Source organism: Eptatretus burgeri, chromosome 3 (genome assembly GCF_056783735.1).
Source record: "Eptatretus burgeri isolate ZD-2024b chromosome 3, Ebu_testis_v1, whole genome shotgun sequence".
In the NCBI taxonomy this organism is placed as follows: Eukaryota; Metazoa; Chordata; class Myxini; order Myxiniformes; family Myxinidae; genus Eptatretus; species Eptatretus burgeri.
In genome coordinates, this window is record NC_140963.1 from 110,625,156 (window position 1) to 110,642,971 (window position 17,816).

At 44.2% G+C, this 17,816-nt stretch overlaps 2 protein-coding genes across 6 annotated transcripts in view; one reads left to right on the plus strand and one right to left on the minus strand.

Moving 5' to 3' along the window:
- Positions 1 to 17,816, minus strand: part of LOC147030709 (general transcription factor IIH subunit 4-like) — a 74,218-nt gene that overhangs the window by 33,120 nt on the left and 23,282 nt on the right. The window lies entirely within an intron of this gene.
- LOC147030712 (putative serine/threonine-protein kinase MARK-A) lies at positions 81 to 13,866 on the plus strand. Of its 5 annotated transcripts, XR_015056481.1 has the most exons (11): positions 88 to 625; positions 1,196 to 1,244; positions 3,056 to 3,121; positions 3,212 to 3,282; positions 3,416 to 3,472; positions 6,397 to 6,633; positions 7,905 to 8,024; positions 8,198 to 8,309; positions 8,986 to 10,032; positions 13,333 to 13,423; positions 13,729 to 13,866. XR_015056481.1 is itself a non-coding variant. In XM_085875053.1 (9 exons), the coding sequence occupies exons 3-9, from the start codon at positions 3,088 to 3,090 to the stop codon at positions 9,030 to 9,032; spliced, it is 678 nt and encodes a 225-aa protein (XP_085731179.1). In that variant the 5' UTR covers positions 88 to 625; positions 1,196 to 1,244; positions 3,056 to 3,087; the 3' UTR covers positions 9,033 to 10,146. The 5 variants fall into 5 exon arrangements, 4 of the variants coding, with proteins under 4 accessions (XP_085731181.1, XP_085731179.1, XP_085731180.1 ...); XM_085875053.1 differs by lacking the exons at positions 13,333 to 13,423; positions 13,729 to 13,866 and having other exon boundaries at positions 8,986 to 10,146; XM_085875054.1 differs by lacking the exons at positions 13,333 to 13,423; positions 13,729 to 13,866 and having other exon boundaries at positions 588 to 692; positions 8,986 to 10,146.

The window sequence follows — 17,816 nt, forward strand, 5'->3', positions numbered from 1 at the left end:
TTCATGTAAATGAGTGTAAATGTGGTAAAATTCACCTCAATTACCTTGTTTATCCTCTTCGTGCATTTATACACTTGTGTATGCTTGGTGTTGGCTTAATGGTTCACGTGGTGAACTTGGGATCTGAAGCATCCTGGGTTCAAACCCCACTTGGCTGTTGAATTAATAACAGGTGGGGTTGATTCTGCCTGTCATCCTTGTGAGGTCGGCAAAATGAGTGCCAGCTTGCTGGTATCCTGTGTCGGAGTGGCCACCCATCCAGGATTATGCCCAACAGCCAAGGAGACTGCTGAGGTAGAACCAACGCTCTGCACAGAGTATGGTCCCAATGGATGGATGGATGGAAACTCATCTCTTTTTCCCTGAAATCTGAACTTTTCCTTTTGCTGATGGAGCCTGATGATGTGATTGGATGTTCCCCTTCTACCTTTGATAAGTATGTTACCATATTGGTCTGCATGTTTTGTGAAGGTGAGCACGATGCTTGTGAGATGTAAATTGATGTAAATGGTCTGACTCACACCTGTGCACCTGGAACTGCATCACAAGTTAATGATCAACTTTTACCTGTCTGTATCTCTTCCAGGTCGCAATTAAAATTTCCTTGAAGAACGACTTTGAGAAAGTGAGTTTATTTCATGCCATTTGGGGTTAGAGTGCAAATCACAGCGAAATGTGACTTGACCTGAAAGGTTCGTTCATGATTTCCACCTGTTGGTCGAAAGTAAACAGATTCACAAAGTAAACAGGTGTTACTGGGACCAATGAAAACGTCATCTTTACCCTCAACATCACAAAAATAAAAACATTTTAACTTCAACAAGGAATATTCCTAAGAATATGGAATATCATGAAACTTTGTCTCAAGAGAGTATTCAGTCCTGAAATGTATTTATGAGGTTAAAATCTCGGTTTTGGGGACTACCTGGACTCATACATTGTACCCCACATGTCGTCACTTTATTCTTTCTCTCTTCTCTGTCTCTGTCTCTGTCTCTGTCTCTGTCTCTGTCTCTGTCTCTCTACCTCTATATCTCTCTCTCTCTCTCTCTCTCTCTCTCTCTCTCTCTCTCTGTGTCTCTCTCTCTCTCTCTCTTTTCCTCCATCTCTCTCTCTCCCTCTGTTTCCTCCATCTCTTTCTCTCTCTCTCTACTTCACTCTCTCTCTCTCTCTCTCTCTCTCTCTCTCGTTGCAGTTTTCAAAAGAAGCCTCCATCATTTCTTCCTTGCATCATCCAAACATCAGTAAATGAGCATTTCATTTTAAATGATAAATTGTTCTTTCATCGTGATGATGTTAAATCATGATGCTTTGTTTGTATTATTACTGTTATTCACTGAAAAGGTTTGTTTTCCTTCATTTGAATATGGTGGGTTGAGGACCCTGGAAATCTTTCCAAAAAGTAGGCCATCTTGTGCTCGTGGCATGGTCAGATTACCTGTATGGGGTTAACTCTTTCATTCACAATACCTATCGGTGACATGTTAGGACACGGATACAGCAGGGATACAATGGGCCAAATGGTCTTTCAATGTGCGGCATTTTCAGCACGGTGCATCCACTGAATTTCCGAAAGGACCGTCTGGTGAACCCTCACATCGACCTTCTTAACAATAATCCTCTTCAGGAAGTTCAATCATTCAAACTCCTCGGTCTCACAATTAGCAATGATCTTTCTTCGGCAAACCACATTCCAAAGTTGGTCTCCAAGGCCAGCCACTGACTGGGCATCCTACGTCATACGAAGTCCTTCCTTGGTACACCTGAACTCCTATTAAACGACAAGACTTTCATCCGCAGCTTGATGGAGCACATACTCTCTCCTTTGGGTTGGCTCCCCAACCTCACACCTTACTCAGGTCAACGCCATGGAAACCAAGACCTTCAGGATCATTGGAATCTTCTTTGTGGGCCGATCACTTTCCTGTCGCAGACAGGGAGGTGGTTTCTCTATCTCTACGGCCGATCTTTTCTTGTCTGATCTTGCAACCTCTGCTCTTTCCGTGCTTCCCCAACCTTTACCCCTCCACCCAAGGTCTCTGCTGGGCAGGCAAGGTCCACCATCAATCCCCTTCTTGTGAAACTTCCAAAATCCAGGATCACTGCTCATCTCCACTCATTCGTTCCTCTTTCTTCCACCTGTGCAACCAAACACCACATTCTACCCAATATTATTCTTCCCTCCAACTCTTCAAGACAGCTGTTATCACCATTTCAGATAAGCCCCCCTCCCTCATTACATCCAAAAACATGACAATTTCAACCCCATTTAATGCCCCCCCCCTCCAACTCCTTCCAAATTTACAGTTTTTTTCCGAACTGAGAGTATGTTTCTGGTTCCATCCTGTCCACCCCATGCGTCCTCCCCACACCCATTGCTTGTCCCAATCTCCCCCTATTTTGTTTTTCAACCCCACTATAAGTGTGTCTGTCTCTCTCGTTCCTTTTGTTCTGTTGTCTCCTGATCTGTTCAGTGTTCTCGCTCTTCCATGAGCCTTGACTCTGGAAATAAAAAAAATTAATTGTATTCATTTAATGGTGAAACTAAGATGGGGAAACATGAGATTGTGCCTTTTATTTCCCGATATAATGAATGGAAGATAATGTTTGCTTCAGAAAATCGATCCGTCAGAAACGAGATGGAATAAAGAGTTACCCAACTACTTCAGACTCCTGATAATAACGACTTACCCCAACTACATCACACTCCCAGTAATAACAACTTACCCCAACGACTTCACACTCATGATCATGGATGGTGTCCCGGATCTATGGACCCCTGAGATCATCCATTGAATGTACACAAACTACGTTCCCAGCACGAGGAATGCTCAGATCACCCTTTATGTGAAACTTCATGCTGAGTCGAAGTGGGTCGCTCTCCACAGTTAAACTACATCAGTCATGTGACGGAAAGCCAGTCAAAGGCCTCACCGTGTCACATTTGAACCTCCTCCTCACTCAACAGATGTAGTTATCATAATGAGGATTTGTTTTTATTTCTGCATTTTAGTTCTGATGATTCTTTCTCCTGCACTCTGTCATCCCCATGTAGTTCAAGTTTATGACATTAACAAGACCGAGGAGATGATGTTCATGGTCCTGGAACTCGCACATGGTGGTATGTTTTTAATCAATCTTCTGGTCCGAAGGTGTGTACCTGTGATCAAATCTGATCATTTCACTCACTCATGGCAACTTATCCACACAGGTAGTCTGTTGGATTATCGGCAACATCATGCACCAATGACAGAGGAGAAGATACGTCCCATCATTTTCCAGGTGAGCTGAGCCTGTACTGACGTCATTCTTCATGATGTTCAACGTGTGGTTTAAAATCAGGATTTTTCAAATGAACATTTGTTGGAAACTCCAATTTGCATCACGACCTGTTAATTCAGTGCTTTCCTTCCAGGCAGCGTCTGCACTCAGTTACATCCATAGCAAGAACATCATGCACGGGGACATCAAGGTAAAACAAATCTGAACATAAAAACCTCATGATGATGTTGTCATCGCGGGACATCAGTGAAACACTATCACAGAAGGGAGAAGTTTTTCTTTGGAGAAACAGGAAAATGTGTTGGAAATGAAGGAAAGTTTTTTCTGGAATTGTCTCATTTGAACTGGTTTGAATGAAGATGAACATAACAAGGAGACTGAGCACCCTCAGAGACCTTGTTGACCTTGGTACACATTGAGAGCAATTCACTAGTCAAGCTCATAGTTAGTGTAACAAGGATCGGTGAAACCTCGTGCAGCATTGAAATCAGATGACGTCAGGGGGTGAAGATACTTCCACATGTTACAGGTGAGTTCAGGTTACGTCATTGCGTGAAGATACCTCCACATGGTGCAGGTGAATTCAGGTAACAACAGAAGGTGAACAGACTTAGACATGTTACAGGTGAATTCAGGCAACATCAGTGGGTGAAGATACCTCCACATGGTGCAGGTGAATTCAGGTAACAACAGAAGGTGAACAGACTTAGACATGTTACAGGTGAATTCAGGCAACATCAGTGGGTGAAGATACTTACACTTGTTTCAGAAAGATCACAAATTGGTTGTTGATTGAGGGCTGGAGCAAAAAGCAGTGTGAGGCAGAAATGGGAAACACGAATAAGAATGAAGGGTGTATTTGTCGGGATGTTGTTTCGAGATTGAAGGTGATGTTAACGTATTAAATGCAGGAACCCAGTGAGTTCTCACCTCATTTGGGCGATTTTAGAAAGGAGGCCAACTACCAATATATCAGCTTGTCTTCTCTTTCGTGTCAGAGAGATTATGTGATTGATCCAGATCTTGTTCAGATTCCTGAAAGGTGAACATGCTTTTCCAATGTGTACCTTGTTTCCCTCCTCACCACAAATCACAATGCCAAATATGGAAATAATTTCACATTTTTCAGGGTCTTTTCTCCAACTTCTATTTTTGGAGAATTTGCCCATGACCCAAAACACGTGATCTTGATCTTATCATCACTCATGTTTATCCCAGTGTTGAGTGCCAATAAATTGAGATTATCAGTTTCAGCTGTTACTGGCTGTGGTTCACATTTGGTTGGTTGTTTGCATTTTACAAAGTCGAGGCTCATGAAAAAGCTGGTACAAGAACGCTGTATGGATCAGGACACAACAGGACAAAATCAACAGTTGAGAAGGGGGGTGGGACACCAACAGCAGAGTAGAAGGCCAGTATCGAGGCAGATTGGATGGACAAGCAATGGACGTGGGGAGAAATGAGGTGGAGAAGAGGATGCATGTGTTGGACAAGATGGATACCAGAAGGAAACTCTGAGGAGGGAAATCGGAAATTTGGAAGGAGGAAGGATTAGGGTAGGGTGGAGTGTGGTGCAGTGTGAGTGTTAGCAAGGGGAGAAAAGATCACGGTTTTCGATGGGGGATGATCTGAGATGGTGTTGAACGGCTGTTTGAAGACGTGGAGGGAATTATGAGATTTAAGAGAATGTGGCAGTTGGTTCCACAAGTGGGAAGAAAGAGGAACGAATGAGTGGAACTGAGCAGTGATCCTGCATTCTGGGAGTTTCACCAGATGGGGATCAATGGTGGACCGCGTGTGCCCAGCAGAAACATGGGGGGGGGGAGCGTTGTGGAGAGGGGAAGGGGACAAAGCAGAGGATGCAAGACCAGAAAGGAGGTGGTGGAAGACAAATATACCAGCGACCTGTCTGCGATGACAAAGTGACAGGCACATCGACTCAACTTCATCACGGGAGATTGCAATGATCTTGAAGGCCTTGGTTTCCACGGCGTCAAGCTCAACAAGATGTGAAGCTGTGGAACCAGCCCAAAGAGGAGAGCAGTACTGCCTCAACCTGTGGATGAAGGCCTTGTAGTTTGATAGGAGTTCAGGTGTGCCAAGTTCGGACTTTGCACGACGGACGATGCCCAGCCAACAGTCAAATGAGTTTTGCCCAAGAGAGATCGTGGCTGACAGGGAGACCCAGCAGTTTGAATGAATGAACTTCTCCAAGAGGATTGGGAAGAAAATCGATGGGGCGGTTTGTCAGACGATCCTTTCGGAGAGAGATCGAGAGTGAGAGTGTGAGATTTGTCTGGATTGAAAGACATACTCCAAGAGTTTATACTGCATCAAGGTGGCAACATGTCCAAGGTGGAGTGACCTGGTCTGAATCCAGATTGGTGATATGAGATGAGGTTGTTCGAGAAAAGAAATGATTTCACATCAAATGTGGTGATGGATTCAATGACCTTGCTGATGATTGCAAGTCAGCTGACAGATCTGGAGTTGAGGGGAAACTGCAAATCTCGATCTGTTGAGGGAGTGTTGTTCCACCAACAAGTACCCCATGATTGTTTACACAGTGAACTTTTCATGATCAAGTCCGTGACAATCAGAACAGGAAGGGTGATAGAATACAGCCTTGTGTAACTCCTGTGGATATATCAAAAAGGTCGATCGGTCCATTTTCAGTTTCCACACACGACATGGAATTGTGATCCGTGCTTTCATCATGTCCATCATTTTCTCTCTGATGCCGTATCACCTCACGATCTCATGAGGTATTTTATTGATGTGATTGTAAAATGTTAATTCTCGTACGTACAATAAGTAGATATTTTGTTGAAACGTTCATCCTTGTATTTGTCCCACTCAATGTACTTCAACTATTTTGAAATGGATCAGCTGATGAGATGCTGAAAAGGTTCATTGATCACGTGGTGTGGCTGTTTGCTGTTACGGTGATGATCCATGTTTTGTTAAATACATTTCATGTTGTTTCAAGTAAATGAAGATCGTCCTTTTCATCGGAATAGGGACATGAGTTGTGTAAAGCACACGTAACATTACCTGGTGAAAATGATAACTTATCTTCCACGCTTCCATTTTACTCTTCCATCCATCCAACAGCTCGCAAACATCTTGTACAACGACCTCGGAGTCCTTAAGGTCGCCGACTTTGGCCTTTCATGTGTGTTTGAACCTGGAGCAGTCGTGTTTGGGATAAGGGGAACACCTGGCTACATGGCCCCAGAGCTGCACTGCCCCGAGGGCTACAATGGTCCTGCGGTCGACGTGTGGGCTCTTGGGGTTGTCCTGCACTTGTTGATAGACCGATATTTCCCATACTCGTGGGAGACGATCAAGGTGAGTGTTCCCTCCTTACAATCGACCGAACCTTCGTGACGATCTTAGTGTTCATGATCGATGTGAATGTCGATGCAGTGTTCTTTCATAGATATGAGTATCTTCATCAGATTTCACATCAACACAGACCAGAGAAATCATGAACAAGGTTGAAAGAAGAAAAACGTTTCTTGTTTTCAGAAACAATCATTTCACGGGATCACATCATTGCCATCGTCAGACAGTCGGGTTGTACATTTTGTTCACTGCTTGGTTTTTCCCATCCTTGGCAAAGTAAGAATGTAAAAATGATTAAAATAATTACAATTTCCATCAACAATATGAATTTTGGAGTGAATAGGCTCAAATCATTGTGGTTGGATTGTCCAAGAGGTCGTTGGTTCGAATCCAACAATGGCCCAGTCATACTGAAGACGAAAACCTCAGACATGTTGCTTCTTTGCCTTACGATCAACACTTGAAGGATAAAGCTGCGACAGACCCGATGTGTTGGTAGCGATGGGAGGTGGGGGATCGTATTTATCCCTTATTGCCCCTTCTGTCTGCGGAGAGAAAAGTGAGGTCACAAGATGGCGTCGCTGGGACCCGTTGTGCTTTGGACTGTAGTCAAGTCCAATGTTGTCTCATGTTTGTGTCTGCAAGCATGCACAGAATATGTGTGACTGCTTCTCCATGAGCCTTCAGATTCAGATTTGGATGTGCCAAACCCTGTTACAGTGTCAGTGATGGCGAAGCAGTTTTTTGGCTTGGGTAAAATTGGGTGGTTTGCCATTGCCTTGCCAGACAGAGTTCGGGCACGAATTTGTTATACCTTCATGGTGCCGGTGACAGCTCGCCTACTCTTCACGAAGGACACCGTGAGGTGTTTAACGTTCACCAACTAATGTCGGCAGATGGGACACCCAGTTTCCGTCCACCCGAGGGAGGGTACACACATTGATGAATCACTGTGCTTGTGAAACACCAGGGTGACAGTTTATATTTGGTTCCGTGGGTTTGGATTCAAAGCCAGGCGAAACGGCTTCAAGGCAAGTGGGCAAACCTCTCGGCCACCCTGTGAGACCCCATAATCCTGAGACGATGTAATAAAAACTCTTGACATAAAGTTTGGATTGTGAAACACAGAACGTATCCTTTGAGTTCACTTTGAGATGAAATTGTTGTGGGCACCTGCTTGGTGAAAATGTTGTGGGCACCTGCTTGGTGAACGTGTTGTGTGCACCTGCTTTGGTGAATGAATCAGTGAATTTTACAGATCTGTCTCTTTGCAGGACGTCGGATGCAAGAATCGGCCGTTTCACTACAAACCTCCCTCTTCTGCTGGGTCCCAGTGCGCTGAGCTCTTAAAATCCATGCTCTGTGTCGATCCAACAAAGAGGATCTCAATGAAGGTGTGTGATAACGGGGCAGCTTCTACTTTGGATATTTTATTTGATTTACCAAAAGTTCGAGCAGGACTGTGAAAGTTCACTATTGTGGGACTGAGTGGTTCTTGGCCAAATGAGATGGCGTGTGATGGTAATTACTCAAGATTCTGGATGGACCGAGTTGTTTTACCTTGAAGGAGATCCTCGTGCATCCATGGATAAACAAGAGGACACCTGGTGTGAAGAAACGTTCCCGTGACTCCGAGAGCACGGATGCAAGACCAGCCAAACGTCTGTGCACATCTAAAGGTACTGGTTCTCTGCTGGACTGTGGTTCTGCTGTTTAACATCTACTGATTCTCGTGAACCTCATGAGCCAGTTCCTGTTATTTATTCTGCTCATTATTCATGGATCAACAATAATTTGGCATGGGCTTGTGGTGTGCATCATTCCCCTTCCGATGATGGAGCAATTTTCGAGTCACCTCAGTCTCAAAACATCAGCAGTTGGATTGGGCCGACTAATGATGGGCCAGGATGAAGCCTGTGCATTTCATTTTGTCTGTGATGGAGTTGTAAATAAGGCCGACTTTCCTTTTGCTTTGGCATCTACTTTCCCTGTCAACAATGGCGTGAACTGTGGGGGAGTGCAAGTTTGGGCAATTATGGGATGTCAAATCTGAAGCAATTGGGCCATCCCGTGGGAACCAAGAACTCGCCCTAAACTTGTACTTGATCACCACTGCCTTCCTTATTTTTCGTTTTTCACCTGCATTCTTTCAGGGTTTCTCATTTACCAACATCATGACTGAAGTAACTGTGACTTCCTGTTCAACTTGAGTGTTAAACATCCTCAATCCAATTGGTGTTTGTGTGTGGATTGCTGCCTTGATTTATATTTCTTGGACCTGTTTTTGTCGGATGCCCTTCGTGTCACACATTGGTCCCACCGAATGGATGGTTTTTCGACTCGGATTCATCGTAGGACATTCCAATGATGTGGAAAGACTTGGCGTCCTCAGCAAGGAGTGAGGCAGGGGTACCAGCCCAGACACGAGAGCAGTACTCCATCAAGCTGCAGTTGAAGGCTTTGCCATTTGTTAAAAGTTGAACAGGAGCAAAAGAGAGAGCTCGGACCATCATTATGGAGAAATGCCGACACTTGCAACGGTGGGTAAAATTAGTGACTGAAAACCATCTTCGTGAGAATGTTGAAAAGTAAAAGCAATTGTTGAAATATTACGGTCATGAATGTTCCTCCTTGACACCACGCATGTCTGAATTTCTCGCCCACCTCCCCCCTTCCATTGAGAGCCAAGTTCACAGTTTCCAGGCCTTCTGCAATAAAAAGGCCAATACAAGGACATCGAGCCAAGTTCACAGTTTCCGGGCCTTCTGCAATAAAAAGGCCAATACAAGGACATCGAGCCAAGTTCACAGTTTCCGGGCCTTCTGCAATAAAAAGGCCAATACAAGGAGGTCGAGCCAAGTTCACAGTTTCCGGGCCTTCTGCAATAAAAAGGCCAATAAAAGGACGTCGAAGACTCACCATTGCTGCAAGACGACCCATGCTTTTTGTTCATGGAAGTGGGCCACGTGGACCAAGAAGAATCCCACATTCTGCAGCCACGTGGTCCCACCACCAATATGTTGCAATTCACCGCAAAGCGAAGACCATCATTCCTTTTGTTCATTCAAGTGGGCCACATGGACCAAGAAGACTTCCACGTTGAGTGGCCACGTGGTCTCACCAATATGTTGCCATTGACGGTGAAGTGAATATTACCGTTCCTATTATTCAAATGTGGGCCACATGGGTCGAAGGACTCACGTCGTGTTGAGTGGCCTTGTGGTCCCAGTGTAAGTATTTGAACCCTTCAAACTGAGGAGTGCTGTCAAGCTTTCTGGCAGGTGTTGATGTCAGACTGTGGGGAGCCACTAAAAATAACTCTGCACTTTAAATGAGCAGAAGAGTGCCCACCTGGTCAACTCAACTTTTTCTCCACAAATGTACAGAATCCGAATGTGAAGTGTAAGTGATGTTTCAGGTAGAATTGCAAGCCAGAGTTTCGCAACGCATTAGTTTTTCTTTTTTTTCAGCATAGGAATGCGATTGTAAACAAAAACAGGGTGAGAGGAGGGGGAGTTGTGTAAAATAAGGGGGAAGAAAGAGCGGGAGAAAAAGAGGAATGGAGGAGGCTTAAACAGCCTCGGAAGAGGCTGAATGGAGAGGTGGGGGTCGTAGGACGGATGTGGGCCGAGGTTGGACTTCGTGCACCCCCTCCCCCCCCCCCCGAGGGAAAGGAAGCACACACACATAGATATTAGTTATTTATTTATTATTCTGTTTCGAGGAAACAAAATCGTATCATTGTGATCAATATGCATTGTGTGTGTGTAAGCAGCATAAGTGTCTGTTCCTTTTCCCTCTTTCGATCTACCTCACTATGTCTATCTTTCTATCCCTTCAATTTAACACCATTCCCTTCCATTACTCACCAGTCACGTTCATTGCTCGCCTGCTCACAAACCCTTTCACTCATTTGCTCACATGGTAGCAGAATAATGGCGATGCCCGGCGTAAGTAGAGACAGAAGTCGCTCAGGTAGAGATTGTTTCGACCCCTTCATGCACCCGCCCCTTCGCGAGACATCAATGCAACACCGCAAGGCCAATGGAAAACAGCCACTGAGGGGTAGGGGCGGGGTACAAACCCAGATCGGTGGCAAAATCTCTCGCCTCCACAAATGCCCGAGACAGATCAGAGTTTTGAGAGCCTGTTCCCAGAGATATTTTCCACTTTTCGTTTTATTCCACCAGAGCAGATTTTTGAAACCTCACACCAATTTCTCTCCCATGTCACGTCTTCATTTCCACATAATTTTACTCAGATCGCCCCAGTGCCGTATTTTCCAGCGCTGCCTTCCAAACATCAAAGCCTGCCAATATTTACATGGAACGAGCTGTCCTGATAGTCCTGGGGCTGAGGGGGGGTCCTGTGTGCAATCATATGTCCCCTAATTTTGACTCTTGATCCTTGGATGGGACTCCTTGGAGATTGAAAAAAACTTGGGTTGACATTCCGGATGTGGGTCAGAAAGGTGTAATTCAAGATGGCCGCTGCGTCATTATAACCAGTATAACTCCATGTGGAATTGTCCTCGAGTGATAAATTTCATGTCTTTACCTTGGTTTTTGTGGTCAAGGAATCCATTAAAATCATTTGCAGGGTTAAAAAAGTACGGGATAACGGTGAAATCCAAAATGGCCACCAATATGGCCGCCGCGCCCTTTCATCTCACCTGTCATGGTTCAGAATTGAGCTCGAAGAATAAATTGTGTTTCAATATGGGTTTTAGGGGTCAAGCATTTCACTCAGACCAATCAATTTGCAGAAGCAACAATGGATAATTGTTAATTCCAGTACAGGGGCTCTAATTGAGCAGGACACAGGTCCCCTCCAAGGATCAAGGGTCGAAATTAGGGGACAAATGATTGCACACAGGACCCCCCTCAGGACTATACGTAGAAGAAATAAGAAACGTGTTTTACATTGAATGAGACTTTAGTAATATTTAAATTTATACTAATAAATCCTGAGCACCATTATTTCCATGCACAATGCAGTACACATTATTCATGAATCCAAAACTGTTTAAATAACTCGATCAGTTTGGTATACAGTGGGCATCAAACCTCCGACTATTACGTTGCTTATAATTTGCACAAACCGCACCGACTTCGTTGGAATAACCCCGTTAGGGTTTTTGCATTGGCTGCTCTGATTGTTTGCCTGGCATTTACAGAATATGCAGCATCGAACTTTTCCTTGTCTGCAAGGACAGATGTGAGTGGCACATTTCACACAGTTATATTTTAAAGCTACTTCTTCAGGCAAATGACGATGGTATTTCATTGGTCCGAGACATTCGTTTTCTATCATAAACCCATAGTCTTGAGGGTTTAGCGAAAAATCTCCGAAACATTTGACTTGCATATAGGTCATATAGAATGCCCTATGAATATGACCTTCTGTAGCATAGCTGGTTGGGGGAAGGTCAATAATTGTCATCGACTTTCTGTGATGGTACATGTTGTAATGTAAACAATCCATCGTTTCAATGCCATGATTTCTTCCTTTTAACACTTGGACCAGGTATTTCTCGGCATTGTGCACACAGGCCTGCACATTTCTCTGTGCCCTTCCAAAGTCCTTTAGGTACAGAACAGGTTCTGCATTGATACCAGCAGCTTTCGTGCCAAATTTGTTAGTAATGTCACAGCCAGTTAGTGCATGCATCGCGGGAAGGACTTCACACATTGGTCTTCCAACCTTGTCAGCTATTACATGTAGCGGGATAAATCTTGTCCTGTCTCCAACTCCCCCTCTGAGCCAAAGTTCACGGAGTCCATTTGCTGTGAAAATATGATAGAAATACATTGCAACTACGAACACATCAGTATCGCTCGAGAGAATTACAATCCGTGTGCAATTACTTCTGACGGCATGAAGAGCATGTGGGATGAGACGGATATCAGCCCCTTCATGGTCCGAGTCCAGTTCTGGGTGTTGGCTTACTATCCCATTCCTGATCGACTGGGTTTGTGTTGAGGTTTCGTCTCCCACTATCCGACTCACTACAATGTGAAAATCTACGGATTCTGCAGTAAAGTGGCCAATCAGCCATACTTTCATGAGCTGTTCTAGTTTGGCTTTGTTTGCTGCAGATGACCAGAGACTATCCATATCTCTTGGTAACTTGCTTTCTCGTGTGATGTTACTGTACAAGACTGGGGGTTTCTGAGCTCGTCTTCGTCGTTCGCTTTCTTTCACTGATCCTTCCATGCACGAATCGAAGATAAAGTCAATGCGGGAAGCATTTTTGCAAACCCCAAGGATCATGCTCAGCAATTGCTTGCACAATTCTCCGAAGGTATTCATGGAGGAAGTTTTCAGCTTTCGCACATAAGCCATAACATCGACAATGTCTCCGGTTGGCATATCCGTCCAATGCATCAGAGCGATGTTGTCACCTGCTGTAATATTTGATTCAAGTTCTTTCACAAGCTCATGTTTTGTCGGTTTTTTCATGAGTCCATCCTCATCACTAAATAAGTAACTAGTTTTGACCAGATCATACGTGAAAACCTCTTGGGCATCATTCCCACGGACCCTGACAATGTCCAGTTGCTTCTGCGCAACACCGAACTCCTTCTTGTCCTGCTTCTGTTTCCTTTTTGGGGCTGATGCTTTCTTTCCCTCAGCACTTGCGAATGTCTTAACATTGTTCCTGTTGATTGTGTCACTCAGTCGTTTTGTCTTCTCCACCAGGCGCTCCTTTCTGAACGTGTTGTATAAATTCAGACCGGTTTCTTGAACAGACAATGGACTATCTTGAATCTCATCTGGCATGATAGCTCTGGTGAGAAAGTTATGAAGTTTCAGTTCAGTTGTTTGCTTCACCTCGAATGGATTTTCATAATTCAGGATGTATGCGATCATCTTGTCTACTTTGCATTCATTTTCTTGTGTTTGCCAACGACTGAATGAATAATTGACAGGAAGTTCTGTATTGTTCAACTGTACACCTGTGACTTCACGAAAGGTTTGATTTACCGCCATCAATTCATGGTGAATGATGTTCCATCTTGTTACGAATTCTTTCTGTTTCGTATTGCCAATGATTCCACCATTTGTCTTAGATGAGCGGTTGATTGTCTGTTCCAGACACATGTCGGCAGCAACAGCAGAGAATGGGATGGAAGAACGTTTCACAACAAAACGCCCAGCCATGAAATTGTCATGGACAACTGGTGCATTCTCTGGTAGTTTTTTAATGTCCTCCAGGTAGAGAGAACACCACCACAGATAGTCGATCGAGTCAAAGACGGCGAAATATGGCAATACTGCTTAAACTGATTGCAGGTGCAGATGCCAGTCGCCTTCTATGTCAGCCCTCACAAGGTCATGTGCAAACCGAACCATTTCAATAAACCTAACCCAGTGGAAGAATGTTTTGCTTTCTGCCTTCCTTTCCCTTTTAAACTCCTCGAAATCCTCGAACAGGTCTCCCGATAGTCCAAGGAAAGCGTTAAGGAGCTCCTTTCTTCTCGACTTGTTCTTTGCAGACACCTCTTGCTTCATTTCTCAAAGCAACTTGAGCGGCTCCACATATTTCTCTACGCCATGCTTCTCAAAGAATGCACTCCATTGGAGTCTCTCCATAGCCTCTGAAAGGAGAGTCATGCCTTCGAGGGATCGAACATAATGTAAACCTCCCAAGACAGCCTGGGTCGAATTTGGACCAAATATTTCATTTTCGATCCATATACTCTCAGCACCACTACCACAAAGATACTTTCCGATGCAACCAAGGTAAATCTTAAGTAAATGAAACGATCCCAGGCAAAGAGTCAAGTCCTTGAATTCTCCTTGGCGCCACAACATAATCTCTCATGCGATTCTGTCGACACCTTCATCGCACGCTGCAGCCAAGTGGTTCTGACTTAGCTGTCCCAAGACGTTCTGAAAATTTTTAAGAGCGGTATACACTGTGTTGTATTCTGTGACCGGGTGTGGTAGAATTGGCAAGAAGCCTACGATCCTTTCAGGAAGTTTGTCATCAGTGACAACTGAGTTGAAGGCACTCCAGCATGGCATTTGTTGTTCATCGCAGTCCTGTTTGATTAAACCTTCTTCTATATTTGACAAATTCATCCGGGCTGGTGACCAAGCAAGATCTTTTCCTTCCGTACCACATCCTTCACTTAATGTCGAGTTACTTACGAAATAGTCACTGGGTATCTCTCCCTTCTTTGTTGGTTTGAAGAAGTCCTTTAGCTCTTGACATTTTAGTGTCTTCTGAAATGATTTTGGACCATGAACTACACCAGTTTCCAAAATTCGTGGCTTCCTTTGAACACCATCTGATTTGTCCTGATATAAAACCGAAACAGTGTCATGAGTACCACCCAGACCCGATAGCGTGGCCTCCTCGTGATCAAAATTATCAAATGTGGCAGTGGTGAATTTCTCTGGATTAAGATGGCTTGGCAAAGGAACATCATCAGTTCCATTTGTGCAAACTAAGTCTGCCAAATCAGTCTGATACCGGAGAATTTCATCGTAACTCACTGATATTCCTAAATCGTTTCGAGAGGTGATGAGTGTTTTGCTCTTGCGTGTTGCGTGGATTCTTTCTGCGCACATCAGATGGAGTGGTGTCCTGCATCTACCATTATGGACCATGAACTACAGAACCTGGAAAACTTTCGTTTCCTCAGTTTTGGTGAATGAGCATTGCCGTTACAACTAGTTTCTTCATCAGAGGTATCGTCATCATCGCGCAATGGAGAGTTGTTATTGCTACCCACGCTGCATTCAAGATCATTTCTATTATAATTTAGTAACACACAAAAAAGTCATTAACTCATCTGGGATATTCATATTATCCCAGGAGTCCTGCACATCAACAGAATCACAAAAGTTGTCTTGCAAATCAAAATTCAAGTCCAAAAGAGCATGCCCAATAGTTGATGCACATTGAGTGATGGGATTGATTGACCGAATGACGTCAGCCATGTCTGCAGGACTGGCGTTGAAGAAAACCATGGCACATTTATTTGCTTCTGTAGGCCTGGAAATGTTCAATTCTTGCCTTTAGTGACTTTCAAGAAAAAGTCGAATGTCTCTGTTCGAAAACGTTTCCTGGGAATCGATTAATCCATGAACATTGTTACGGAGGTCGCTTATGGCGAAACCTTGTCCACCTTTCAATGCGAAATCAATGTTCTCGAACAACCTTGCAAAACATTTATTTTTTGCTCAACTATTGATGGTGCGTCACATTTACTTTTCGCACGGTCGTACCTCATAAGATAATTTCGGATGCAGTTTTTGTGACAATATATATCTGATCCAAAGATGGAGTGAACATCTTGCAGGTCACTTGTCCGATAGTATACTTCATCTTGAAAGAATACCACAGCCTTTAGTAACTTTTCTGCGCGTACATCTTCACAAATCCTGAATTTCTGTCGGTCTCCTTTTATCTTTACATTCGCACACACCGTACATTTCCTTTCAGAAGCCGGTATATCAGCAGATGGAGGAGCTCGTGGTGCAATTCTGGTTTGGGTTGCTCGGCTCACAGATGGGTTTGGGACCAGTTCAACTCCTTCCGGTTCTTCCGGCTCTCCCACCGCTTTGGACGGCTCTTCTTCAAGTTTAATCAGTGTCTTTTTGAGGGTGTACGATTTATAGCATTTGTTGTTCACATGATAGACAAACTGTTCATGATCGACTTGCTCTAGCCTCCTTGCAACCAAGTCGTTACGTATTCTAGCAGCCTCTAGGACTTTCATCCGAGCCTCTGCGTTGCTGCATGTTGATTCTTTGGTGTCAATCTGACAAATAATACACTTCTTGATGTCAACATCAGCAAATTCTGAGCGGCGCCTCTTCATTGGAATCCCTTCCATTTCATTCAATGCCTGAAAAAGAGAGGTAAATATTAGTTGGTCTGTTACAAATGAAATGTGACGAGACACCAGTCAACTTCTTAGGCACTCAATCTTGTCCAGTTGCATCATTTTACGAATTGTTGGATAATCAATTAGAGCCCATGTACTGAAATTAACAATGATCCATTGTTTTTTTGTGCAAATTTATTGTTTTGAGTGAAATGCTTGACCCCTAAAACTCGTATAAAGACACCAAATTTATTCCTCTACCTCAATTCTGAACCATGACAGGCAAGATGAAAGGGTGCGGCGGCCATTTTGGATTTCACCGTTCTCCTGTACTTTTTTTAACCCTGCAAATGATTTTAAACTGATTCCTTGACCCCAAAAACCGAGGTAAAGACACGAAATTTATCACTCGAGGACAATTCCACATGGAGTTATACTGGTAATAATGACGCAGCGGCCATCTTGGACGCCATCTTGAATTACACCTTTCTGCCCCACATTTGGAATGTCAACCCAAGTTTTTTTCAATCTCCTCGGGGTCCCCTACAAGGATCAAGAGTCAAAATTAGTATAGGGGACATATGATTGCACACAGGACCCGCCTCAGCCCCAGGACTATTGGAGCGGGGTACAAACCGAGATCGGTGGCAAAATCTCTCGCCTCCACAAATGCCCGAGACAGATCAGAGTTTTGAGAGCCTGTTCCCAGAGATATTTTCCACTTTTCGTTTTGTTCCACCAGAGCAGATTTTCAAACCTCACACCAGTTTCTCTCCCATGTCACGTCTTCATTTCCACATCATTTTACTCATATCGCCCCAGTGCCGTATTTTCCAGCGCTGCCTTCCAAACATCAGAGCCTGCCAATATTTACATGGAACGAGCTGTCCTGAGGCTGCAGAACATCACACTGGCCGGACAGGTTCCGACTCGGGACCGCAGACCAATGGGGCTCAGTTGCAAGGGCAGACATGAGGTGCGAGTTTGGGCAAGATAGCTCCAAAAGGAGTGATCTCAGGGGGAGTGAAGGCTCGACAAAGTCCCTCAAACTTTTTTTTTCCAACCCCAGCTTTCTCTTTCCCCCTCAACCCAATCTCTCTGTGTCTTCCTCCTTGATCCAGTATTGTAGTTCTGTGTTAAGTCATTGTGTACAAGTGTTCCGGGGTCGGGTATGATCGGTCGAGGGTAAGGGAAAAATGTATACGTGTGTATAATGTGCTTTACATGTGTTTTATACGTGTTCAACCTCTTCATGTCATGTTTGATTTCCTTCATCATTTTTCGGTAACAATCCCCCCTACCATTTGCTCTCCTTCGCATTTGTCCTCTGCATTCCTTTAATCA